The sequence below is a fragment of the Myiozetetes cayanensis genome, unplaced genomic scaffold (genome assembly GCF_022539395.1).
Source record: "Myiozetetes cayanensis isolate MyiCay16 unplaced genomic scaffold, myiCay2020 scf6-25, whole genome shotgun sequence".
NCBI lineage: Eukaryota > Metazoa > Chordata > Aves > Passeriformes > Tyrannidae > Myiozetetes > Myiozetetes cayanensis.
Genome location: NW_026087853.1, coordinates 47,519,355 through 47,545,273, shown reverse-complemented (window position 1 = coordinate 47,545,273; position 25,919 = coordinate 47,519,355). Strand labels below are relative to the sequence as shown.

The 25,919-nt window shown below is 42.4% G+C and overlaps 1 protein-coding gene across 4 annotated transcripts in view; it reads left to right on the top strand.

Annotated features, from left to right (window-relative positions):
* Positions 1-25,919, top strand: part of OSBPL5 (oxysterol binding protein like 5) — a 179,553-nt gene that overhangs the window by 151,326 nt on the left and 2,308 nt on the right. For all 4 annotated transcript variants that reach the window (XM_050335369.1, XM_050335371.1, XM_050335370.1 and 1 more), the window contains exons 9-22: positions 721-892; positions 5,726-5,945; positions 9,614-9,798; positions 11,140-11,221; positions 11,849-11,947; positions 12,912-13,008; positions 13,998-14,096; positions 15,342-15,439; positions 17,481-17,570; positions 20,260-20,396; positions 22,999-23,184; positions 23,727-23,865; positions 25,024-25,141; positions 25,764-25,866. In XM_050335369.1, coding sequence (XP_050191326.1) covers positions 721-892; positions 5,726-5,945; positions 9,614-9,798; positions 11,140-11,221; positions 11,849-11,947; positions 12,912-13,008; positions 13,998-14,096; positions 15,342-15,439; positions 17,481-17,570; positions 20,260-20,396; positions 22,999-23,184; positions 23,727-23,865; positions 25,024-25,141; positions 25,764-25,866 — 1,825 coding nt within the window. The remainder of the gene's footprint in view (positions 1-720; positions 893-5,725; positions 5,946-9,613; positions 9,799-11,139; positions 11,222-11,848; positions 11,948-12,911; positions 13,009-13,997; positions 14,097-15,341; positions 15,440-17,480; positions 17,571-20,259; positions 20,397-22,998; positions 23,185-23,726; positions 23,866-25,023; positions 25,142-25,763; positions 25,867-25,919) is intronic.

The window sequence follows — 25,919 nt, the reverse complement described above, 5'->3', positions numbered from 1 at the left end:
GACAAGATAAGAAAAAATGATGTTCCACACAGATATCTGATGGACTAGGCAGAGAGAAGGAATGAAGAAAAGGAAAAAAAAATGCAGAGAAAGAGGAAAATTACCAGCCTGACAAGCAACTCTCTCTAGTCTTAATAACTGTGGCAAATATTGACCGTCCTGCATCTTGATTGGGATGATTGTTACTGCAGCACTACACCCTGTGTGGGACCCCTGAGCAGGCTGCAGTTCAGTGATCCCAGACTAAGCAGGGATCACTCCTGCACAGTACAGTGGCTCAGTATCTGTTGGGTAGTGTGTATGGTGGGGGTGGCAAATGCTGAACATGTTTTTGGGGTGTATTACTTGCAGACACGAATTGCTAAGGGGTTTGAAATTACCATACCTGTACTTGTTTCCTGCATCTCAGACTGAATCAGAAAGGGGCAACAGGATATGAACAAGTTCATGTCTTAGAAGAAGAGATGTTATTACAGAAGAGGAAGTTGGATGAGTTTCCTACTGTATTACCAATGCAGATGTATTACTCATGCAGCCACTAAAACACGCCATTTCTGGCAAGATAACTTACAGATTATATATAGCAAAACTATACTGTACACAGTGACCTCCTGAATTATAATGAGCTTTACTCCCAGGCAAGAAGCTTTTGAGAAGCAATGCGTGAATTGTCTTATTTACTCTTCTATGCTTAAATAATTTTTTTGTTTGTTTTGACAGGCCGATGCTGGCTGGATGCTTTGGAACTTGCCCTTCGTTGCTCCAGCCTCTTCCGGCTCAGTGCCTCCAAGCAGGGAAAGGATGGAGAAATGAACTGCTCGAGTGATTCTGCGCATGCGGGGCTCAACCACCTCTTGCACACAAGTGCTATGTCAGACCAGGAGTTCTTCCAGTAAGATGGGGCTGTCGCTTCTTAACACACAGAGAGGTGTTTTATGGCTCAAACTTTAGCACAGTATAGGCAGAGTCCACTAAGGAAACCTGTTTAAAAACCAGCCTGTATGTTCTGCTGCTTGCATTCCTCACTAATATATGGGCTTGGTGCGTATGAGGTTTGTTGCCATGTAATGCTTGAGCACACAGATTGGGGGGAACCTCAGCTGTGTTCGTTTGTACATAAACAATAACCAGTTTTCTTCTGTCCCCTGCTTGGGCCAAAATGGTGTCTGGAGATGCTGGCGTGAAAAATGGCTTGCCTGAGTAAAGATTGCGGAATCTAGCTGCTAGAGCAGACCTGCAGATACACAGATACAGTTACTAACAGTGTCTGTGTGTTGCTAGCACATATGGCTCCGAGACTGATCTCTTTTTTAATAATGTGTTCCCTCTCCTAATAATACTGTGTCATAGTCAGCAGAGTGCACACACTGCATCCTTATTTTTATAATTACTTTCTCTCTCTACAGGGGTTTTGCGTGGTGTCCAATTTCCTCCTTGATGCATCAGATAAATTTTTACATAAGCCTCTCTATTCATATTCCTGGTGTTACTGCAGCATTTTGGAACAACCCACATCAAAGCTCTGTAGGCATTAAAAACCCCCAGGCCTTTCTGTTGCTTATAGCTGAATAAGCAACTTCAAAAATCTCTCTGGTATAGACATTTGGCCTTTGGAGTGGGAACAGGGAGAGGTAGTGTCTATTTCTAGTTCTGCTGATTCAAATTTGATTTTTAAGGCTCACAGCAATGCACATTGGTTACACAGTTTTCAGGGTAGCAATTCTTGCGGCCTGCAAAGATGAAGCCTTGCACAATGGGACCTCATCTTTAGTGGTTTTCTTAGGCTCTCCTATAACAACAGCAGAGGTCTGAGTCCTGTTCAGAGTGTGAAAGTATCTCTGGTCCCATGGGACTGAAGGGGTGGCAGCATTTTGGTTTGACCTTTGACCTGAAAGGCTCTGGTACTCCCAACATATGTTCTCCAGTCCTGTTTTTTTTTAGCTAAAGTGTGAAGAAGAGCTTTACTGAAGAGCAGTGGGAGAGGACAAGGAAATCTGATGTGTTACCAGGGCATGTGCCCCAGTACTTTGCAAAAGCTTCTATTGTTCTTGGGCTTCTTCCATTAATACTTTACTTTCTAATTTCTTTATGCCTAAGAGAGAGTCTCTGTGCTCTCTGTGATAATGAATTCAGGAATGCAGTGGACTTATTTTTCAGCTGATGGATGTGTGTACAGAAACACACATAATATTAAAATGGAGCCTGTGGCACTGAGAACATGCAGAAAAACCCATGGCTACTATATGGAGGTGCAGGAGATAGAGTTAAAACTGTATTAAAGTATTTCTTCAAAATACAATGCATGAATGACACTTAAATGTGCCTCTATTTCACTTCTTAGTAGTTCAGCATTAAAAGCCCTCTTGTATTATGGGTCTCAGCAATACTAGCACAGATGGCAGAGTTTTCAGCAGGACAGAGTACCCACAAATGAAATCAGATTTTTCTAATAGGCTCAAATTTTAGCTGAGTCTGGTTCAAACTGGGTGTTCAGCATCTGGTCGTCTGGACACGACACTCTCTTTTCTGAGTCCTACCACTGTTTTGAATGTGTACCCAGATTCCCCAGTGCTCAAAGCCCAGGGCAGTTTGATGGTTTGATGCAGGATAGGGGACTGACTTGCTCTCATCCCTGGAGGAATAAAGAACATTTAAATAAGGGAGAATACAAAACCCAATACGTGCAAACGCTCAGCACAGGGTTTTTGGTTGCCAGTGACAGTGACTTCCTTGCAGGGATTCAATCATTCTAATTAAATGCTTTCCCTACAGGGAATCTTACCAATTAAATTGGCATGCTGTTGTTAGGGGGCCAGTTAATTACATTTAACTCTATCTTCAAATTAGCCAAACTACTCTGTCAAGAACAGAAAAAGAAAGGGGAGATGACGGATATTATAGGGAGAACAAAACCCCCCTTGGGAGCTGGCAAAGGCACATTTTCTGTTGAGCTGAAGTTACATTTGTCTGCTGGCTGATTTGCTCCTTTCCTGCTGGGAAGCAAATCAAGATTATACAGTGATTTTAAAATCCACGTCTTTAGTAGCATATGAAAATGAGAGGGAGAGAATGGTGCAAGTGAATCAAAGGCTGAAGTACTGTGTAAATTGTTGATTTTAGACAAGAGCCCTTTAGGCACCAGACACTCTTCTTTTTAATATGAGAGTGTATTTCTTGTGGCCTCCATGTCTTATCTCCAGCAACCCCAGGAATCTGGCTGCTTACTTTTTTGATAGGAGCCAAAGATTTTTTTGCTTTGTGTAGAAGAGTGGTATCAAATCCAAAAAAGTCCTGGTCAGTGACTGATGTTTCCAGGAGTGCCACTACAGGAATAAAGCACTGGTATAAGACAACTCCAATATGCTGAAATGGTAAATTAGTCATGAAGAATTCCAGGCTATTCACATTCATGGTAGAAATCCAGTGCTGACTTTCAGCATCGTTATTCCCTCCCAGCTTCTACAGTCTGATTCAAATCCCATTGGAAGCCCCTGGGAAGTCTTTACACTGATTTTATTTCAAGCTCATGATGTGGCTTTTGTTTTTAGCATATCATACGTATTCAGTGATAATTCTGTTTGGAGGAATAGAAGAGCCTGGCTCCACTCCAACATTTCATATTTGTTCCTCAGAATGAGGAGCATCTGTTTTCCCTTTGGTTCCCCAGAGTGGCTCCTTTGCTCTGGATGTGTTAAGTCTGGCCTTGTTTGTGGCTGGTGGGTAATCAGTGCACAGCTGAGTGAACTTTCATGTGAATTTAATTCCCACTTGGACTAAATATGAAATCCTTGAAAAATAATGGGGAGGTCAGAGGAAACTAAGAAAATAATCACTTACTCCACTGAAACTTTAAATATTTCTCAAATGTGCAGCAGGTGACACTGAAAAAAACCCACTTACTCTTCTTACATATGTGAGATAGAAACAAGAGGTACTTCTCAGCCATGAACCAAAAACCTTACAATGCACTGGTTTTTAAGCGTTTTTACCCCATAGAGAAAACTTTACCTAGGTAAAGGGAGCAAAGCAACCACAGGCAACACTCACATATTTAGCTGATCATTGAAGAAATAAGAAATAAATTAGGCATTTAAATTATCAGCAACTAATACCTTCCTGAACCTACCACCCAGGAAGTAGTTGTGGTGAGGAATCATGGGATAATCTCTCTAGACAGCGCTCATCTCATCTTTTTTCTCTTTTATTATCTCAAACTCATGTATGCCTAATCTGTATGCATAACCGGTGTATTTGGTTATCTGTCATTATATTTGCTGGTTGCTGGCTAAAAAAGAGAAGTAACATCCTGGCACTAAAATGATGAAGATATGTAATGTCTAATAGCAAATTATTAGTGCTGGTCATTGACTCTCTGAATTATGATCTTAGTTTTATTATGCAGTACAACTGTAAATTAAAAAACTTTGTGGTTTGTATATATATATAGATATATACACACATGGCCCTATACGCAGACATACATACAGTTACAAATGGAATAAAAAGAAAGGTTTTCTAATGGCACAGAAAGCTGTAGATGACACTTTCAAAAGAACTCTAGAAACTGGGCTCCTCCAGGAACTGAGCTGTAACTGTCGCGATGTGGCTTGCTTGGCAGGTTAAAAATCATGAGCTTATTTCAGTGCATAGTTAGAAAATGAGATCTTCTGAAAAGCTGATGCCAGTTCTGTGTTCTGATTCTTCTGTTGTTTTTTGGTGGTTTTTTTTAAGTTAATCTGGCTCTACCTAGGAATGCCTAATTATCTTTAAAAAAAAAAAAAATGAAAGAAAAAGAAAGAGAGGGGGACCAAGAGATGGGAACTTTCAGCATTCATCTCAAATAAAAATTGGAGCAAGTCCAGAATGGCCTGAGAAAAGGCCTATCATAGAGAGACTTCAAGCTTGACAGAACATTCCTGTCTACTGAGGAAAGAAATCTTGCTTTGAGAGGGAAAAGGGCTGCAGGAAGTAACAAAGATCCAGGGCCTGTTTAGATCATCTGAAACCCCTTGTATAGGAAACCTTAATTGTTGCTCTGAGAGTAATTTTGCATGAGAACTTGGGTAAGAAATTTTCAGAGGAAGGACAAGCTGAGAAGCTCAGCACATGAAAGCAATGCTAGGCCATGAAAGAGGTAAAGTGTATGCAAAGATATGTATGAATAGGGAAAACTGAAGTCTGTGCTAAATATCACTTTAAAAAGTGGGCAGTTAGTGAACACTTCTCAGCACCTGACCTCTGGCCCATGTAATCATGTTTGCCATCTGCCATATGAACTGCATCTGCTTTTTCAAATGGAGATGCTATAGGCTACTTGAGAGAGAATTTTTGCTATTCTCCCCGTTCTCTAAAGCCTGGATCACTGAGCATGAAGTTTGCTACATCCTCCATACTTTCCTTTGGATGCTGTTAGTGTGTGCTCTGTACCCCTCTGGTGGGTGGGCTCCCACGCAGAGCCAGTGGCAATTCTGTGTAAGGGTGGGTAAGTGGAGCTGTGTGGTGGTGTACGTTTTGAAAAGTGCAGTTTGGAGGGGAAAATTTTGATGGAAAATATCTCCCTGTTTCTGTGATAAAACCCCTGTTATCCAGGAAATCAGTGTCTGAGACTCTCCTGGGCCGCACACCCTGTTGTGAGTCCCAGGGGTGTTTTTATCGTGTCTAAAAGGCCTTAAATAATGTGACTTTGTAAATCAAATTGAAGCAAGTAATGAACTGTGTGTTGCAGTTTGAATGAATCAGCCCTGGAGAACAACCACCATTTGGAAAACGATGCTTTTTCGGACAAGTCCGAGAGAGACAACGTAGAAGAGTCGGAGAACGAAACGCATGAGAACAGCCGGAAGACAAATGAAAGTGAGAGTGATCAGTCAGAAATACATGGAGAGGTCTCTCCGGGAAGGAAAGGGACCACTTACATTGAACAGATCTATGAAGAATTTGGGGAGGTAAAAAATAAATAAATAAATTGATTGCTCCCTGTTTCTGTTAAAATGTATCTGTTCGCAGTATTTGTCGTCCAGCCTTTTAGATGTATGGCAGGTAACAGCCTACTTTGTGAGTTCCAGTGTTTTACAGATAAAGCAATGCACAGTTTTCTGCTAAATTATGTTGAATTATCATGTGCTCTAATAATTATGCATTATGAGCAGCAGCTCTGCTACTGTGCTTTGGCGTGTTTCCAACATCAGCTATTGCTTTAACCAGTTATTGCATTAAAGAGCTGCACAGCGTTGGCACATTCGTGGAGCCAGCAGGAGGGGGAATTATTATTCTGGGCATGTGTCCTGGCCAATTAGGATGCTCAGTCCTTGCGTGATACAAGATATGATACTTTCCTTTTTTTATTATGCATGGAACATCCTTTTTGTGTATCTGAATGGAGCGTTTGAGCCACTTGATTGCTAAATGACAGTTGCTTGTTGGAAAGCCATTTCTCATGTCATTTAACAGCAGGAGGATGCATTTCTGTTCCATATAAGAGCCTTTGTTAGCTGGATGTCGCTGTGACACCCCTGAGGAAGGCAGGGGCAGCCAAGTGTGTTGTTTGAGAATGGGTCTGAGCAGGCAGCGGAGGAGCTCTGCTCCAGTGCCGGGAGAGCTCTGAGCACTCCCTCGCTGATTGCTTTGAACAAGGAAGCTACTAGAAAACTATTTCTTTCTTAGAATCACAGAATTATAGAATCATTTAGGTTGGAAAAGACCCTTAAGATCAACTAGTTCAACCATTAATCCAGCATTGCCAAGTCCACCACTAAACCATGTCCATCAGCACCACATCTACGTGGTTTTAAATGCCTCCAGAGGTGGTGACTCCATCACCATCTGTTCCAATGCCTGACAGTCCTTTCAGTGAAAAAATTTTTTATAATATCTAATCTAAACCTCCCCTGACATAACTTGAGGCCACTTCCTCTTGTCCTATCGCTTGTTACGTGGGAGAAGACACCAACACTCATCTCTCTACACCTCCTTTCGGGTAGTTGTAGAGAATGATATGGTCTTCCCTAAGCCTCATTTTCTCCAGGCTAAACAACCCCAGTTCCCTCAGGTGCTCCTCAGCTGGGAGTTGTGCTCCAGCCCCTTCACCAGCTATTTATGCCCCTCTTCCAATGTTTTCCTGAAAGTGTACTGCTAATATTGAGGAAGCAAATATAGTTAAGTATATCCTAGTTACACCCAACTCCTCTTTTGGGTATTTTCCCCCTCAAATCGCCCTGCAGACACACAGTAAATGATAACCGGTTCAAACAGGGGATTTTGAACATAGACGAACAACTAAGCAGCAGCAAAATGAAAGCAAACTTAACTTCTGTCAACTGCTTATTCTGAAATGGCCTTTTGTCACATGACAAACTTGTCCTCGAAATATTGGTAAGGCAGGGTTGATATTTTGGTGTTTGAGCAAGCCTTACAGCCAGCACTGATGTGTGTATGTAGGTGTGGGTGTGAGAGAGAGATTTCTGCAGTTTTAATAAAAAAACCTGCTCTGTAAACCAACTGGAAAGGACTAAATTTCCATTGTAGAATGACACTTTGTGTATCATTAAGTAAGGATAGCTGTAGTGTGACTGCTCAGGCAGAGGTAACGTCTGATGGACTTCCAAACAGAACTGTCGTGTAGCCTTGACCGCTGGGTGTTTTGTTAGATTTCTGTTGTTGGCCAGGAGATGGTGCTGTTGTCGCCTGGGACACACAGGTAGGACTGGTTGTGGGGTCTGATCCCACTGGTGAGAGGAACAGAGAGAGAAGTAAGTTGTTGTATGCGGTGAGGTTGCTTTTCTCAGCAACAGGCGGAGATGTATCGAGGTAAACACCTGACAGTAATGTCATGTGTCGTCCTAAACCGAAACTGCCTCTCAGCCTGCGTGTGCAGTTTGGGTGTGGCAGGGCAAAGGTCACAAACTGTCACTGTTAAATTTTCAGCTTGGCTTAGAGGGCTTATCTGAAAGGTGTGCACGCGTGCAGGTGCATCTGTGCTTTGAAAGGCGTGTGCGTCTGCAGCTGACATTTCAGCTTTGCCTTGTTCGCAGTAGGAATGTGAAGGCAGAGACAGCTGTCAGAAGGACTTTGAGATTGCAAAAGTTGGTCTAGAATATAAAATAGATAATTTAGTACCTAGGTTGATGACCTAAACCCCCCCTTTTTCCCCCCAAGCTTTTAGTTTTAACGAATTAGAAAAAGGGTTATTGAGGGTGATGTATATTAGGGGAAAGCAAACACAAATTACTTGAAGTTGTTGGTGTCCTCCTGCACCTTATCCTCTTTGTCTTTTCAACCATCCCTTGTGCAGTTATTCATTCTGAGCAATACTTTGTCCAGCAATTTGAACATGGCATAAATTTACATTGCCAATACCTGCAGACTTGAGAACCTGGATAAAAAGTGAGAGTTCTGACAGAGCCATGTGTATTGTAAGCCCTAGCTGATGCTGTGCTTTCTTCTTGGAGGTTCAAGCTGTGTATTGCATCAGACTGTCAAAAGAAGAATGGTACAATAATTGAAAAGCACTTAAATGAAAAGAGCTTTGTTGTTCCTGGGTCTGATATTCTCTCAGCCTGCAAGCCCTGTATGACTGGTAAACTGACTATGATTATAGTGCTGATTGATAGTCAGGAAGGTGGTACTGCAAAAGCTCAGGTGATGAAAATGAATATTTAGTGATTTACACCACCTACAAGTCCTATTGGGATATGCTGTGTCCTCTCCCAAATCAAAGACCATTCCAGAAGTGGATCTGTGGGTTTTTTTCTCAGAAATCTCTTGCCTAAAGTCAGTAGTCTAAGTCTAAGCCTGTGTTCTCTTTCACTGTTAAATTACAATGCCCAGGATGCATTAAAATGGCATTCATATTTAAAAATTTAATTTAATTTTCCTTCTGTGGTGGCTTGAAAGGCCCATTCCCCCATGTTATACATCTCATAGCCCCACTGAATGCATAAGAACTATACAGTTGAAGCTGAAACCACAGCATAATCCCTGGGTTTTTTCACCATTACCTACACTTCTGCTGCAGATGGCACTGAGCAGTGTTGGTGGGTTCTGGAGTTTTTGAGCCTGTCACCTGGCAGTGGGACCTTTACCTACTGACACACCACTTTGTCTTGTTTTGAACTTGGAGAACTGCTTCCGTTCCCTGTTAATTACTTGTTTATCTCCTAAAATTTTCTGCACATATAATAGTATATCTTGCAGTCTCTCATTCGCTGAGAATGGGACTGAGAGGAGCTTCTTATATGCATCCCACCAGGCCACAGTGATGCTGTAACAGCCTTGGGCATGTTCACACCTCCTGAGGACCTGCAGTGCAGAGTCCCTTCAGTTAATTTTGGGCTAAGTTGGCCTGTTGCAGTCCTGAGGTGTGTGGAGACAGCGGCTCAGGAAGGAGCACCCTGACTTGTGACAATTTTCACAGATGCCCAGGGCTTTCTATACCACTCACTTTATTACTCTGGGGATTCATTTCTACTGAGATATGGCTGATGTCTCTGTGATGGTGTAGGTGAGTATTTACCCTTGTGCCAGGGTCAGGTGTGCCTTTAGACCTGCCAGGTAAATACACCCATGAGAAATTACTTTCCTGCTTCTGCCCTGAAGTTCCCTTTTCCCATTGTAGACAGGTGAATCGTCTCAAACAGAAACAGTCTCTGAGGAGAACAAGAGCTTGATGTGGATCCTGCTGAAGCAGCTGCGTCCTGGCATGGACCTGTCACGGGTGGTGCTGCCCACCTTCATCCTGGAGCCACGCTCGTTCCTTAACAAACTCTCTGACTACTACTACCATGCTGACCTGCTTTCCCAGTAAGCAGCATGAAGAGTGTGCCTGACCTGGACACTTCTTTTATAGTTGTGAAAATATCTGTCTGTATGCTTGAAAAGCTCCCAAATAATACCTGGCTCACTCAGTTCAACATAGATCAAGCTAGGCACCATCTGCAGTGACGTTTTAAAGATAAACTGCTGCCAGTGAGGGGTGAGAAAGGAAAAGTTAAACTCCAGGCAAAACTACCTTTGCACTGCACATACTTGCCAGCATTGGCTGGAACTGATGGGGATTCAGCCTTTGAGTATCTCACAACAGAGCTGTGCCACCTCCTGGTGTACTCATGTACAGAGGGGAATAGGACAGAGAGTGAAAAGAAGTGTCAAGCACTTCTGCCCCCACAAGCAGTGCAGTTATGTTGGTTGATAAACAAATAAGAAACATCTTCTAAAACCATTGATGAGAGAGGTCTGCTGGGAGCAGCAGAGTAGAAAATATGAAATGTTATGCTCCCAGATAGGACCTGCCTTCTCAATGAGATATGCCTGGTGGATTTTGAAACTACTGTGTGCAATATTCTAATAGCAGCACCAGTTACTCAGCGCAGTTATTCCACTGCATCTGGCTAATTACAGAATTGTGGTATTTTCAAGCCTTGTTTGTGGTATTTGTGACATCTGAAGTTAGGGAAGTGGTTCTTCTCAGTGCTGAGATCTAAGAACACTTTGAGAGGTTTGGAGGTTTTGTTAAATAAACCTCTTTGTGGTACAGATGATCCTTCTAAATTTTACAACAATTTATCCAAGTTGATTTTTAAATCTGACTAAATGGTTGGAAATACCAGGAACTCTGTTGTTCATGTTTACTTCCTGCTTCATCTTCGAGCTGGGAGGTGTTGGATGAGGTGACCTTTAAAAGTCCCTTCCATCCTAAAGTATGAGATCTCAAAGTGGGATAGAGGCCTTATAGCACACCAGCTTTAAACTTCTTTTAAGGAAGAGGGAAACAAAGAAAAAGAGACAAAAATAGAATTGTCTCTGATTTTGGTGGCATTGGTACACTGTTTTTATGACTCACAGTGTACTGTTAGCTGTGACTAAATGTTGCTGTGAGTGGCAGTCCCACATTAACATACTTGAATGTCCAATCAAACCCAATACACTCCAGAAATATTTTTAGCCTTTTGGTAGGAGTACAGGGCAAGGTTTGCCACCTTTTAACAGTTCAATTTTGTGTTGTATGATGTGTGCCAGCAGCAGCACGGAAGTTACTTTCCTTTAGTTCTGGGGAAATACTATTGAAATTAATGTTATTGTACTGGTAAGAAATGAATGTGATGTGTGACTGGTATAAAGACCATTTTATATTCTCTTTTGCAGGGCTGCCCTTGAAGATGATCCATACACTCGAATGAAGCAAGTTTTGAGGTGGTATCTGTCCGGCTTCTATAAGAAGCCAAAGGTAAAAGGAGACATAAAGTTCAGGTTGTAGTGGCCATTGCAATCTTTTGCATGGTTGTGTATTTCTCTATTGCCTCTTCTTTGACAATTTACCTCTTCTATTGTTTAGAAGACTTCGACCATTACTTTTAAAACTGAAGTTGCATTTGGTTTCAGAGTAGACAGTGAATGCAATATAGTGTTGATCAACCTCAGAGCCTTTGCACTGGACAGTTAGAAGGCAAAACTAGTCATTGACAAATAACGTGTCCTGGAATGCAAGACTTGTCCCTTTGCTGAAAGCTGTTCTCCCTTCTCTTTTCAGGCCTTTTGCTACCACTATGCCATGTTTTCACATCATTAAGCACCTGCTACGTATAGTAGCAGCAATAATAAAGTTTGATCATCTTGTAAGACTTTTATCAGGAAGTTTTAAATATTAAATTGGTGAGAATAGCAGATTAATTCATGGCTTAGATTAAAAGATATTAGATTAGATTAGATTAGATTAGATTAGATTAGATTAGAAGAATACATGTAAGACAGTTGAAAACATCAGGGAGAAAATTATTATATTGTTTTGTGGCCATCTGTAGAGTTGTGTTGCAAATCTTCATTTGTAGCAGGTTATGATTACTTGGTTTTTCAGGGAATAAAAAAGCCATACAACCCTATTCTGGGAGAGACATTTCGCTGCTGTTGGTTTCACCCTCAGACGAATAGTCACACATTTTACATAGCAGAACAGGTAAGTTGCTTTACTTGTATGCTCTGGTGTTGCAAACAGCAACCTGTTTGCACCTCCATGCATAGAAATACATCTCACCCTGGGAGAGGAACTTGAAGTTTTGTGTAAATGTTCCAGAGCAGGACATGGGGTAAACTGGTCGCTGATCTTTTTTTCTTTTCAGATTTACAGAAGGTTTGTGAGGTTTGGTAGGCACTCAAGACTATAAAAGCAGGACTCCCATATATAATATCAGCTTCCTCAATAAAGACATTTTCTATGGGATTCTGCCCTACTGTTTCCTTACTCTTTCTTACTATTAGTAAAATGTGTGTTGTTTTACCTCTGTCAAAAGCGGCATAAACCACACAAATCCTTCTGTCTTTTATTTCTAAACTTTCTGTAATTATTTAATAGGAGTAAATTGAGGGTTTATCTCTATGTCTTTGTGAATAAATGAAGGGCAGAGGACAAAAGTAAACTGGCCTGAGAAAATGTACTTGGACAGTTACGGTGTTAATAAAGGGATCTGAGAACCATGTGGACTTTGGTAAAGAGACTCCCTGTTTCACATGAACTTTTTTTCCTATTTAATCAGATAATTTTTGCTTTGCTAAAATCTTTATTTTAGCCACTGCACCCATTTTATGGAGGTTATACGAATGCTGCCCAGAAGTTCTGCACTGTTCATTTATTTTGTTGAAAATCTGACAGTCTACCTGTTGGCCTAAAGTGATCTCACATGTACAGGCTCAAGAAAATGCAGGGTGGGGGAGAAAAGTTTAGATATATAATGTTCTCACATGTAATGAGGACAGGCATCATGTTCCCTCCTTTGACATGGAGGTTAGTGGTGCAGATGGGGCTTAGTCCTGCAGCCTCTGTCTTGTGCTTTCCCTGGAGCCTGTGAGGCTGTGTGTGCACCCACCGCTCTGCTTAGCCTGTACAGAGCGCTCTAAATGACCTCTGCCTATTTTTGTTCTAGGTCTCCCATCATCCGCCAGTGTCAGCTTTTCACGTCAGCAATAGGAAGGATGGATTCTGCATCACTGGCAGCATTCTAGCTAGGTCCAAGTTTTATGGTAAGGCATTAAGTCTAAGCACCTCCCAGGTAACATTGTAGCATTGGTTTTCATTTGTTTTTCAATCACTCCTGAGTTCGTTGAGAGTTAAGATCAAAGAAATGCTTATAAGATCTAGCGCCAGGATAGCCTCATTCCTTGTCCTGGCTCTCATAGGTTTTCCTCATTTCCACCATTTCAGTGCGAAACCACACTGATATTAAAAAAACAAAACAAAACAAACAAAAAAACACCACACAAAAAACTCCAGAAAGATCGAGAGTTTTAAAAGCCTGTTCTTCTGAAAGCAGAAGTTTGTAAGAATGTATGGGCAGTTAGTTGTCAGACCACTTTGCGTGTGCTCGTGGATGAGTCACTTCACAGCTATTTGACCATCCAACCGACAAGTGCAGAAGTCTGTATAAATATAACACCCTTTATCTAGCTCCCAGGTCCCTGAGAGCTGAACCCCAGAGATTCAAAATGTCCTTGAATCGTTTAATATCAATGGTAACAGCACAACTCCAGACTCTGGAACAGTGTCGCTGTTTGAAATAGTTTTTCTTGTTTAGACAAATGCCTCTTAATTATGATCTTCTGCTAGGTGTATTTGCTGCAACACTTGTAAATAGTCTTTGCTGTCCTTCTGGCAGTTTTTATTTGTTATCTGGGATCATACACAATCAGAAAAGTTGTGAGAACAGAAGGACCTGAAAAACTTCTAAGCATTAAAACTGCTTTCTGCATCCCACTAGTGATCCCACTGTTTAATCTACTTCTCTTTCTGCAACAGGGGCTAACTGCCAGAGCAAATGAGAGCCATACAGCAGTTTGTTAGAACTGCCTGCCTCCAATTGCATGATTTGCAGGGTCTTGAATTATGAGCATTTCATATCTTTTCTTTCATTAGTGACTGATATTTAACTGGAAATGGTTTTTTTTTGGTAGGATGAGGGACCAAGTATAACATGCATTTTTTAATGTGTATGTATTTGTTCTTTAAATTCTAGGTAACTCACTGTCTGCACTGTTGGATGGGAAAGCAAAGCTCATGTTTCTAAACAGAGGGGAAGACTACATAATTACTATGCCATACGCCCACTGTAAAGGTAAGTTATGACTCTTCAAATAGGAAGCAAACAGAAAGAATAATACAATGGCATCTTACTGACTAACATTGCACTGGCTCTCCCCTCTCAAATAAGCGACACCACAGGGACTGGTAAATCCAGAGAGCAGTTGCTCCACACATGAGTCATAGTACTCAGCAGGAGACTGGTCATCCTCACTGAAGCCTTTTTGTTCTGTCTGTGCAGAGCTGAGGATGGAATTAGGCCCATCTGCATTAGTGTTAACACTGCACAGAAACAGAAAAATACTGCGTATATGCACTGCAGATAAAGTGGAGATGGAAAGAATAAGACTACATTTCTGAGATTCTGAGGATAAAAAGTTTCTCTTATGTTAACACTGAAATACCTTTAATATATTTGCTAGCTTTTTGAGAATAAAGGAAAATCCTGAATTCTCTTGCAATTTCTTTGTTACTCTAATCATTGTATTCCTCAGAGCATGAGCTGCCTCAGTGAGGCTGATGCTTATTACTGTGTGGCTTTGCTCTGTCGAGCCAACGTGCACTGTGGCTGGGGAATGGCTGCTGATTCACTCCTCCTCAGGAAGCATTTCTCCTCAGGAAGCTGTGTTGGTGGCATTTCAACCACAGTGATAGCATCAGTAGCTGGATCCAATTTTGATTTTTGAATATTTTTTTAATTTGGCACCTTGGCTTGAAAGTTAATATTTCTGGAGGGGCTGAGTACCTGAAAACAGTAACTTCTGTAAATCACACTTATGCACTCCAGTGCATAAGTCTTTTTCTTGTCAGTTTTTCTTTTTCTGCAAATGACCTGTACAGCAAATGGTAAACATGTATAAAAAGAAGCTCCCTACATGACTGCTAGTTTCCCAGATTCTGCTGAAACCCATTACAGCTTCTCTCTGCCCCATCCACCCTGTGAGAAGCAACTGGGTCTGTTTAAGCACTGGTATAAATAAAGTTGCAGGGCACAATCTTCTTTATTTTTCCTGTCCCACTTTCAGTTTACCACAGGTGCATTATCAGCACTTGTGAGTCAAGCTATTTTCTAGCTGGTGTAATAAATCAGGAATACAGACTGAGGAGGATTCTTCATGCTTATAGTAAACAAACATTTCCCAGAAACTTCGAGTTCTGTCTTTTCAAAACTTTAAGCCAAGTAGTGAATTTCACAGCATGTGAAGTGAGAGCCAGGTTGACCTGAGAAAGCAGATTGCTTCCATTGGGTCCTTTCTTAAGCCTCTTTTTTTCCTTTCAGGACTTTTATATGGTACCATGACAATGGAGCTTGGAGGGAAAGTTACCATTGACTGTGAGAAAACTAACCACAGGGCAGAACTGGAATTCAAGCTGAAGGTAAGAGACATTGTTGCCCCCATTTTGAATGGGTCTCATGCTTGTCCCTGTGCCCCAGGCAGGGTTTGACCATACACACCAGATCATTTTTATACCAGCATTTATTGTGTGTGCACCACAGCACGGCCTACCTGGAGAGGAGGCATCACCCTGCAGTCAGTTTTGCCTCATGCAACTTGATTTGAACCCAAGAAGCCTTAGTTTTACACGTGATTTGTTCACTGCCAGCCAGCTGGCCACTGGCCAAACTTCGTTCTGAAAGTTTGGCACCGACAGCGTGATTTCTGCTCAGGCAGGTACAATTATTTCTGCTTGAAAAATACAGCAAGCTGTACAAACTACTTTGAGGCAAGCTAAGATGTGGATCTTTGGTGTATCTCTCCAGTAGCCATCACATCTGTGCTCTGACCTTGCATGTGTTACACTGAGCTATACCTTGGGTTGGTCAAGGCTACAGGACCTTGCTTTGATGGCAGAGTAAGAGCCCATTTTCAGGCAGATAATTCTGAGTGGTTTTCACACTGATAAGCCTCGCACTGACTCATTCATGTATCCAGTCCCTCCCCTAGAAAGCCTGATGATGCGGATTTATGGTATGCAGGCAGAGTGGAGGTATTTTTGAGCATACCTGTTACTACATGTGTTAAAATTTTTGAAGGAAAGTGATAACCTGTAACTTTTCTTGGGCAGTTAACTTGCTTTTTAAGTTTCTTTTGTGCTCCAACTAACAATTTCTTGCCTGGGAAAAAAAATGAAAGGAGAACTGAGAGACTGCAGGACTTCAGAGTTGCAGCCTTAGCCAATGTAAATGTGAGAGATCACTGGAGTTAGGGGAGTCTTTTGCAAACTGCATTTTTTTTTCAAAGGCAATAATAATTTGTCTTTATTTGCCCTTTACAAAGGGAGCTGTTTCCCTGTGCAGTTACTTGACATTTGCACATACTTGTCTTTAAAGCCTTTTCTTCCCATAGGCCTGGTGTACTGTGTTGAGGCCAATGGGATATTGCCCTGACTTTGGTCAGTGTCATCTACCTACAAACACTTCAGAGCTGAAAGTGCAGACCCTTCTTTTTAACTTGAAAACAATACCCTTAATCTAAAGATGAAAGGTCCCTGTGTCTTAATTACATGCTCTGCTTTGAGTATTTCTTAGCTACCTTTTTTGGTAGAATTGTTAGAAGTTAAAGGTAAACCCTGTAACTTTGCTATTAATTTGGATATGTTCCAGTTCTCTGCGGGATTGCAAATGCTTGAGATACTTCTGAGAGTTCTTTATCCATGGGTGTTGTGTGAAATTTGGTTTTATATTGTTATTTAAAAAAAAAAAACCAAGTTCCTCTGCACAGATATTATTGGAAAGTAGCTGCTAAAATGACTGAAGAAATGTTGTATGGTATGAATAGGAGAGCTGGTCGCTCTTATCACTGCTGTTTCCTGTGTTTGGCAGACAGGAGATGAGGGGAATTTTCCATTGTTCTGAGAATCTTTTCCTTGACTCTGGAAATACCCTTTTTCTTTTTCTTTTTTTGTTTGCTGCTGGGGAGTGCTTCTTCACTGGAAAATTGACACAGATGCAGTCGTCAGCACTGCCACACTGCTGTTGCTGTCCCATAAGCAGGAAAAGTCAGCATTAGCGCTGCTCCTTTTCTTTGGACAAGGCTGCAAGTATAAGAGTGCAAACTGTAATGTGATTCTGGACAATGGGAAGGACTTGCCCACATACACTTATCCCAGTGTCTAGCTGACAAAAAGTAAGTGTATTTGCAATGAAAGTGAGGCCTTGTACTGCTGACTGTTGATGCACCTGAAGGTTTATCTCCCTTCGTGCAGCTACAGTGATTTTGGGGTTGCAAACAAAGGAAGAGGGCACAATGTGAGATCATAAAAATTCAAGTTTAGAATTCATTCTGCCTTTCCCCAGAAATAGTGGAAGTCAAGCAGGTTGCACTTTCCTTCCCCCTCCTGTTGCATCACTGTGTTTGGTTCCCTTCCAGTTCTCACCAGACTGATTGAATTTTCTATTCCTATTCTCCCCTGACAGCCCTTCTTCGGTGGCAGCACGAGCATTAATCAAATCTCTGGGAAGATCAAATCAGGAGAAGAAGTGTTAGCAAGTCTCAATGGACACTGGGTAACACATGATAATCGAAGTTGCTGACAGGTTAAGTGCTTGTGGCAGCAGGGTGCGTGGGAGGATGGCAGCCCTTGGTGGGCTCCCTGCGATGGAATGGGCCATGTCCTGCCTTTTCCTGCCAGCCCCAGGGAGTGCAGGCGAGCGTGTCCTGCTTCTTCCCGCCAGCCCCAGGCAGTGCAGTCCCGGGCAGAGCATTCCAGGCCACACCTCTCAAGGTACCTCTCAAGGTCATTTACACTTCAGTAGTCCCATCCACCTACAGTGTGGGTAACACTTGCAGTCCCAGAACCTGGGCCAAAGCTGGGAACAGTAAGGAGGCTTTCCATCAAAGCCAGTGGTTCTGTATTTAGGGTCTGAGGCTTAGGTCAAGCACTGATGCCAAGTGATACAGTGTGTATCAGGTGTGACTGACTGTGAAGATCATGAGGCTTCCTTTTGTCTTGGTGTGTTCAGTACTTCCTCAGTTATGTCAGTATCAGGGAAGAACTTCACAGGGTTTTGAATTCACAGGGTTTTAAATTCATTATTTATGATGGAAGACAGTTATTCCTCTGTTCATGAGGTGAAGGACAGAGGCATAAATTCAGTGAGGGTTATTGTATGGGCAGCTCAGAACTGTCATGAGAGCACCTAGCACCTTTGTGCACTTAGTATACACAAGTCACCCTCAAGCCAAAATCCAACAAAATAAAGTTGCATGGTGAAGGATATAGTCTAGTTTCAATCAAAACTCCTGGTAATTGAGGCAAAAACAGTGAGCACTGGGGTTTGGGCTGGACATTGGCTAAGTATTCCTTCTCTCAGCAACATTTGGACATCTACATCATCGTTACAGGTGTCCTGTGCTCCCTTTCCAGTCCATAGAAATTGCCACTTCTGAGACAAGATTTGTCTCATCCTAAAGGATTTATTAAAAATAGTTCATGTGAAATGTGCCTGAATAAAGCCCTTTCTATAATAAGGTCCTAACCACAGTGTAGCCTTTGGTACTGGACTTGTCCCCTCAGACAATCTGTCTTTTTTACATTAAAAGCTAATGACCATTTTGAAATTGGGATATTTGCCCTTTCTGGGCATATCCAAAGTGATTTGCTCCCCGTGCCTGGGAAACTTTTCCATCCTGAGCTCCCTTTCCTGCAGGATGAGCCTTGGTAATTGTGAGTTGTGCTGGGTTGGGGAGTACCTTGTCTGTGGAGGGTCCTGCGAACACCATCAGCAAGAATACATAACCAAGGGGCTCCCCTGGAGTGCAGAGCCACGTGGTTGTGTGCTGCTCAGCTTCCAGCCTTCTGTTTATTTATTCCTCCCTTGTTCTTTATCCTGGTTGGTTGTGGTGCACAAAACTATAATGATGTATAAAAGAAGTTAAAATGGCTTTGAAAAGGTGGCTCCCTGAGCCACTGTTTGCAGCTGTGTGCTGTGAATAGAGGAGCTGCTGTGCACTGGTAGGGATGGTGCCTGTTCTTCTCCCTCCCTGCTGAGAGTATTGGCCTGCTCTCCTGGATTTTCTCTGACACTGTCCAGGTTCCTGACAGAAACCCTTGCATCTGAAAGGTAAAGTCTCTGTCTCAGGACCTGAAAAACCATCCGGAATAAAGAAGGGAAGCAAATTCCAATGCTTCTCAGTCCTAGGATCACAGCACCAGCTGAGTGCTTTGTGTATGCCCCTTAAAGATGCATGCAGTGATGCTTCATAATGCCTGCCTGCCTCCTCCTCTCTGCAGCTGGGGGTCTCTTGGGAACCTCAGATCAGTCCTGGAACTGGCATCTCAGGATATGGCAGAAGAAGTCCTGAGGGAGACCTTGAGGAGGGATGATAGTCCCTCAAGGTTGAAGGCATTTCACAGCTGAAGATGTGATGACGTTGAGCCATACATCAGGAAACAGTGCAGGGGGGGAAATGCAGCCAATGGAACACAAAGAAATTAGGCAGCTACAGGCAAAGCCAATAGCCATGACTTAAATAAGGTTTGCCTGATACATCGTGTCCAGGCAGCTGAATGGCACCAATATACTGCTCAGCAGCTGTAACCATCTGATTCATTCCACTCGCAGTCAGTGTTCACTCTGTAAACTACCCTCTCTGTAAACTACCCTCTCTGGCTCTGTGGCACTGCTGTGTCTGTGAGCCAGGCTGGGAAGCAGATCAGTTAAGCAGGGACACAGCAGTATTGTCTAGCCAGCCTCAGATCAGGGAAGTGCTGCTTAGTAGTTGGTTGCCAAGTAAATTGGCAAGGAGTAAGAATTGAAGACTGCTGACATTTTGAAGAGCTAAATGAAATTCAGGAGCAATAGTAGAAAAATTTGGCTAAACTGAAAAGAAGAAAAATGTGAAAGAGTATCTCAGCTTTAGCTCTCCTTTCCAGAGAGGATGGTATTTCAGGGGGCTCTGTGTGAGATTTCAGCATTGAGGAATGGAAGAAACATTGGAAAAGGAGCTAGGGATCTTGTTTATATGTGCTGGGTGGTAGCTGGGAGGAACAGTGGGGAAAGAAGAGTATCTTAAGGCTTGTGTGAGCACCCATGTCTGGGGACAAGACTAATAGGAGGGACCGGGTCCCTTTCTAATTATTCTGTGATTAATTCCGCCACTGCTTCTGGAATGCCTCACCTCATTTGTTTTAGAAACTTTCAGGAAGTGTGTTTCTGACTGTCATTAACATTTGCACCTAATTTTGCTTCTCAGGATGGGGAAGTGCATATAAATGAGTTGAAAAGCGGGAATGCAGAAGTGTTCTGGAACCCGACCAGTGAAGTACGAAGGCAGAGGCTGAAGCGCCACATTGTGCTGTTTGAGGAGCAGACGGACTTTGAGTCAGAGAGGTGGGGAGCCTGGGGAATGTCTCACTGCCTCTTCTCTGCTGGGGGCAGGGCTCTGGTCAGAAGGCTCCAATTCATCATCACAGTCCCGGAAAGGCAGTGACCTGCTTTGTCTGCACATGTTACCCAGCCATTTACTTATTTTTTTCCAGGCTATTAGCTCTGGAGTATTTTCATGAGGTATAGCTCTGAAATAACCAGGGACCTGGGCTGACAAATTATGGAGGCTACATTTTATCTGCTTAAAATAACAACTCTGCCTGGACTCCAAAAATCATGAACAAAGTCTCTGTAACTGCTGGAACACTTTATGGAAGGGCAAGGTGTCAATCTGTGGTTGGATATCTTGTTAAGAAGAGTTGTTTCAACCACAGGATCTTAAACTAGATGCAGGAATTGTGGAAAGTCCTGGAATCAAGAGAAGCAGTAGTTTGAACCACATAACAGAATTTTATGAAGGAATGCAATTAAACATATGTTTAACTCTGCTTCTTAATCTCAGCCAAGATCTCCAATGAAGTCCACGTGAGGTTTTTTTAGAGTTATGTAGGTTACCTAAAAATGTAGTCCTGGCAAACAGCTTAGGAAATTGAAGGAATGACTAATACATCACCAAACCAGTTGTTGAGCAAGAACATTATGTGTTGAGCAACATTATGAGCTGCTGGCTTCAAACCAACTACTCTTGCCCCTTCTCAGGTTTGGTCAGCCAGTACCAGCCAACATCCCAAGCCAGCACATGCAGTTTGCTGCCTGGCTCTGCATTACATGACCACCTCTCTGGGGTGCTGCATTCCCCTTTTCATAGGTAAAAAAGGGATTGCATGAAAATAAAAACATATGAACATACAGTTTGTTCTAGACAACAGTGAACCTTATGGGCAATAAAGTCTGTATTTGTAACTTAGAGCTGTGCAATTGCCATTTCTTCAGAGCAGACAGCAATACATTTCTCTGATAATCTTCAGAAGAAGATTCTTTTAAAGGACACAAGAAATCTCAGTCTTGTGGACAAAGAATCTCCAGTTCTCTGTTTACCAGGTTATGGCCAGAGCTGACTCTCTTTGCTACATCAGAGATTAATAATGATACATGCATCCAAGGGAAGGAGGCAAAAGGGAAAATAGAGATCCCTAGCAGACATTCCACCAAGCCGCCTTATGCTGACAGTCGTATGAATAAATTACCATTTAATCCACCTGATATCACTTGAAAATCACCTATTTTCACAAACGTGGGAGACCCTCTGAAACTCATACCACTATGCAGCTCACTGTGGAGGGTCTCATTGCCTGACACGTGGAGCTCCTGGTGGAGTAATTTGCCCTTGTCAAATAGTTTTGTGCATGGTCCTCTGAGGTTCTTAGAATTAGAGGACTCACCCTTTACACCATTGCATTCCTGAGGACGGACTTTACACTGCCGCAGTATTTTCTCAGGCCATTGTTTCCACTCCTCCCCCACCCTCATCACTGACTTTGAATTGAATTTCCTTCCTTTGTTTCTGAGAGAAAATATTCATATACAGAAAAATGGGAGTGACTTGTTAAAAAGGAAAGGAAAGTGTTTCTCTGCCTTCGGTAATTATCTAAGAGGCTACATTTTTGGAAGTCTGTTAATGTATGCTGATAGAAATATAATGAAAGCATCAATATGCCTTTTAAATTAAGAGCTTCACAGCAAGCTCCAAATTAAATGCAGTGATGTATTCATCTTCTAAATGGAAGATGAGTGTTTTGTGGAGCTGGGAATACTGGAACAGGCTGGATCTCCTGTGCATAGTCTAACCACTCAGTAATGTGTTGGGAGGGCTAGCTACTAGTCTCAGAAGTATTTCCACTCTGAAATGAAGATTAGAGTGCTTTGGATGGAGGAAGTGCGGAAAGGCCTATCACAGCTCGGATATAGTTAAAAAAAAAAAAAAAAAGTAATGATTTTTCTCTCGTAAAAGGCAGATCCTCTCCCCAGGGCAGAGGCTCAGTGAGACATCATATGACGGATCACGTATCCTTTGGCAGCTGAAAACAAGTGTGGGTGAAAGCCTGTGCTCGTGCTCGCAGTTCCTGAGCACAAGGACATGCCCATTGCTTGCAGATTGAATCGGCTGCCTGAAGATCTGGTAGCTAATCCTATACAGGAATACAACATGCAAGATATGTACACAGATTTGTTTTCCAGTGCTTTTAAACTTTAAATATAAAGCCTTTGTTTGGGGAATTGACATTAGCACAAAGGCTCCTAAACTGAAGTGCCTGAAAGGACAGGGAAGAGAACAGGTTCTCCATCAGTCACCTCTAAAGAGGCCTCTGATCTCAGTGAATTGAGCATAACTATCCCATAACTCACACAGACAACACTGAAGAATTTAATGAATATTGTAGGTGATGTTTTGTAAGGGAAAGTCCCCTGTACTTCAGCAGGTCACTGTATATAGCATTCAGTGTTGCCATTCTTTAATTTACAAGCCAGAACTGAGGCAGAGCAAGCCTGCTACAATTGCTCTGGAGTATCAATAGACCAGACAAGTGTCTGCTCTGAAGTTCCAGCTGGCAAAATGCGTCGTTGGTTTTGAGGTGGTTTAACTTGCTTCCGCGTTTATTTCTAGGCTTTGGCAGCACGTTACCAGTGCAATAAACAAAGGCGATCAACACAAGGCAACGCAGGAAAAATTTGTGCTGGAGGAGGAGCAGAGGAATGCTGCCCGGGAGCGGAGGGAAAACGGCACAGAGTGGAAGCCGCTGCTCTTCCAGCAGGATGCCGCAACTAACGAATGGCGCTACAAATATGAGGAGTGAGTGCTGGGGTTGGGAGTTATGAGCAGACCTCACTGCTTGAGTCCTCAGGGATGCAAGCAAGGTTACAGACCTGTAACTGGGGTCCTGCCATTTCCCAAACTATGTCTGGAGCTCGCCCTTTCTGAGCTCTATGTCATCATTATAATACATATTCCCGATGCTAACTGGGAATAGCTGGAAATGGGGGCTTAGCAATGGAAAATCCACTCTGCCATTGGTGCAAATCCCTATTGATGCAATCAAGTGTGGAGTCATTTAGCAGAGATCTTCTGCACTGTGCAAGCAGAGTTAAAAACTGTGCTCTCCTTCCCTGCCAAGAAGGGTGAAGCCTCTGGAGATTGAACACCCTCATTTATGGCAAGGAACTGTGAATATGGAGGGAAGTATCTGTTACTCCTGTCGCTGTATCTGGAAGCTCCCGTTACTGTCAGGGATGATGGCCTGCCCTGATGCATGTAGAATTAGTGTATTGGTCTTAACACACCTGGTGTGGGCTTCTTGCTTCCCTGATGGTATTTTTTTCATTTGGTCTCAAAAGTCTAAGACCTTGGGATCCTTTGAACGACATTGCCCAATTTGAGAAGGATGGAATACTTCAGACAATGGAAAGACACTTATCTACAAGGACGTCAAACCACAAAACAACGTGCATAAACAATCAAATTACACGGCACAAGGTAAAAAGCCTGTTTCGGGGAATATAGTGTTCTTTAGGATTGTTTAGATACACAGCCCTTTTCTACAGCATTTTCATGTAAGCACAGCATAGGCTGGAAGGTTTCTTTTGGGTAAATACAGCTTATGGCTGTAGGCCTGCAATATTGTACCATCATTAACTCCATTTAATTATTGGTTGACATATTCTATACATTTTGTCATTTTTCATCCACCTAATATTAGTGAAAATGGCCCTTTAGTGGGTTTTGAATATGACTGAGCTGAACTTCACAGTTAAGTGTTTCCAAAGCAGAAAACTTCCCATAGGTTTTGGAGTGTAGAATTGAGATCCTGCAACTTCAATTTCAGTTTTTGCCATCAGCCTTTAGCACTTAGTTTCTCTTAGACAAGACAAGAAACCTCTCTCCATCCTTTCCTTTAAATAGAGACGGTACTTTCTTATCTCACTGCTTTAATCTTTGGATTGATATATGTCATTGATAACACACTTTGTAAACGTTGAAATGCTGAACTAGCTAAATATAACCCATATTACACTGAAAAACTTGTATCTTACTATGTACATAGACTTTTCTTTTATAATACCTGAATCTGAATGTCTCTGAAGCAGTGGGGAAGATGAGGTTTGTAAATGCTTTTCAGACCCTCTAGTGAGAAGTTTGAATCAATGTGTTTGGTTTACCCATCTGAGAGGTAGGGAGAAACTTTCTGAAGTGCATCGAGAAATGGGGCATAAAATTTCTGTGATATTTAAATCCTTCATGCACCTTCTGAAAAATCTTCCCTGGAAAATTTGATTCTAATTTTTTCTTTTTTTTTTCATCCCTTCTCTCACGTATGTAATTGAGTGGGTACACAACTCAGCAAAGGAACTATAAGGTTCATCACTAGTATGTGTCAGGTAAAGCTACAAGAATATTTGGATAGGTATCTTAAGGATGTTGTCATTTGAGGAAATACTTGTCTGCAGGGCAGACAAGTGCGTAATATCCTTAAGTAGCTGTCAGGAGTCCAACTACTAGGAGTTGCTGAGAAAGCAGTCAGACTTCTGAATCTCACATGTATTTCCCAGCACCCCGAATTATTTTATTTAAAGCAAACACCCAAGTCTTCAATTTGACAGCAATTGAGACTCTTTTGATCCCTGTTTAATCCAGAGGTCTGCCAAAGACTGCCGGCGCCGCAAAACCAGCGATCAGCCGTCCAACCACAGCCAGAATACAGAGAGCAGCTGTTCAACACCAGAGTCAGTGCAGGAGCTCTCAGATGATGATGGCAAGTATTTGTGTATCACTGGGTCAGGCTTTAATGCTCTTCCCTTTGTACCTTGTTCCTTGAGCCAGCCCTGAAACATTTCCCAGCCCAGTTAATACCATGGGCCAACAGCCCACAGGCAAACACACAGAATGTTCTGCTTTTCTGTTCTCTGTATGTACTGCCTCTCTTTCTGCCTTACACTATCCATGCCAACAAGGGCTTCCCAGCTCCTGCCACAAACATGTTGGAAAAATACACTGACATTCCAGTCAACAGATAGGAAACATTCTCTTTTTCTGCTTTTGTTAGAAGTGACCTTGAATGTTTCAGAGATAGGGGCAGGTGCGAGCACTTCGTTGTCCTCCCCTCAGCTGGGGAGCATGCTGCCAAAATTGCCTGAGAGCTGACTGAGAAGGGGCTGCAAGCCAGTGTCACAGGACCCGTTCCAGTGGCTTGAGTCTTCAGGGTGGAAGATTCTGTTCCCTGTCTCCTTCTCCCTGTGTTTCTTCCTGAAAGTGTTCCCCTGGCTGAGACAATTAAATTACAGCCAGCCACTTGCTCGGTGAATCTGTGTTGTGTTTCATCACTACCACTAGAATGGCGATGCAAAACATAATTGTCCTTCAATACTTTGCCACAGGGTTTGAAAGCCTGTGTGCTCAGTGTGGGAAAGAAATGAATCACCTGAAGGAAATTCACTCAGCCGTCTTATCTCTACAGAGAGCCCAACAAGACATACACAGGTAACTATTTTCTGTCATCAAATCAATGATTTTAATGGGCTGAAAATAACCTG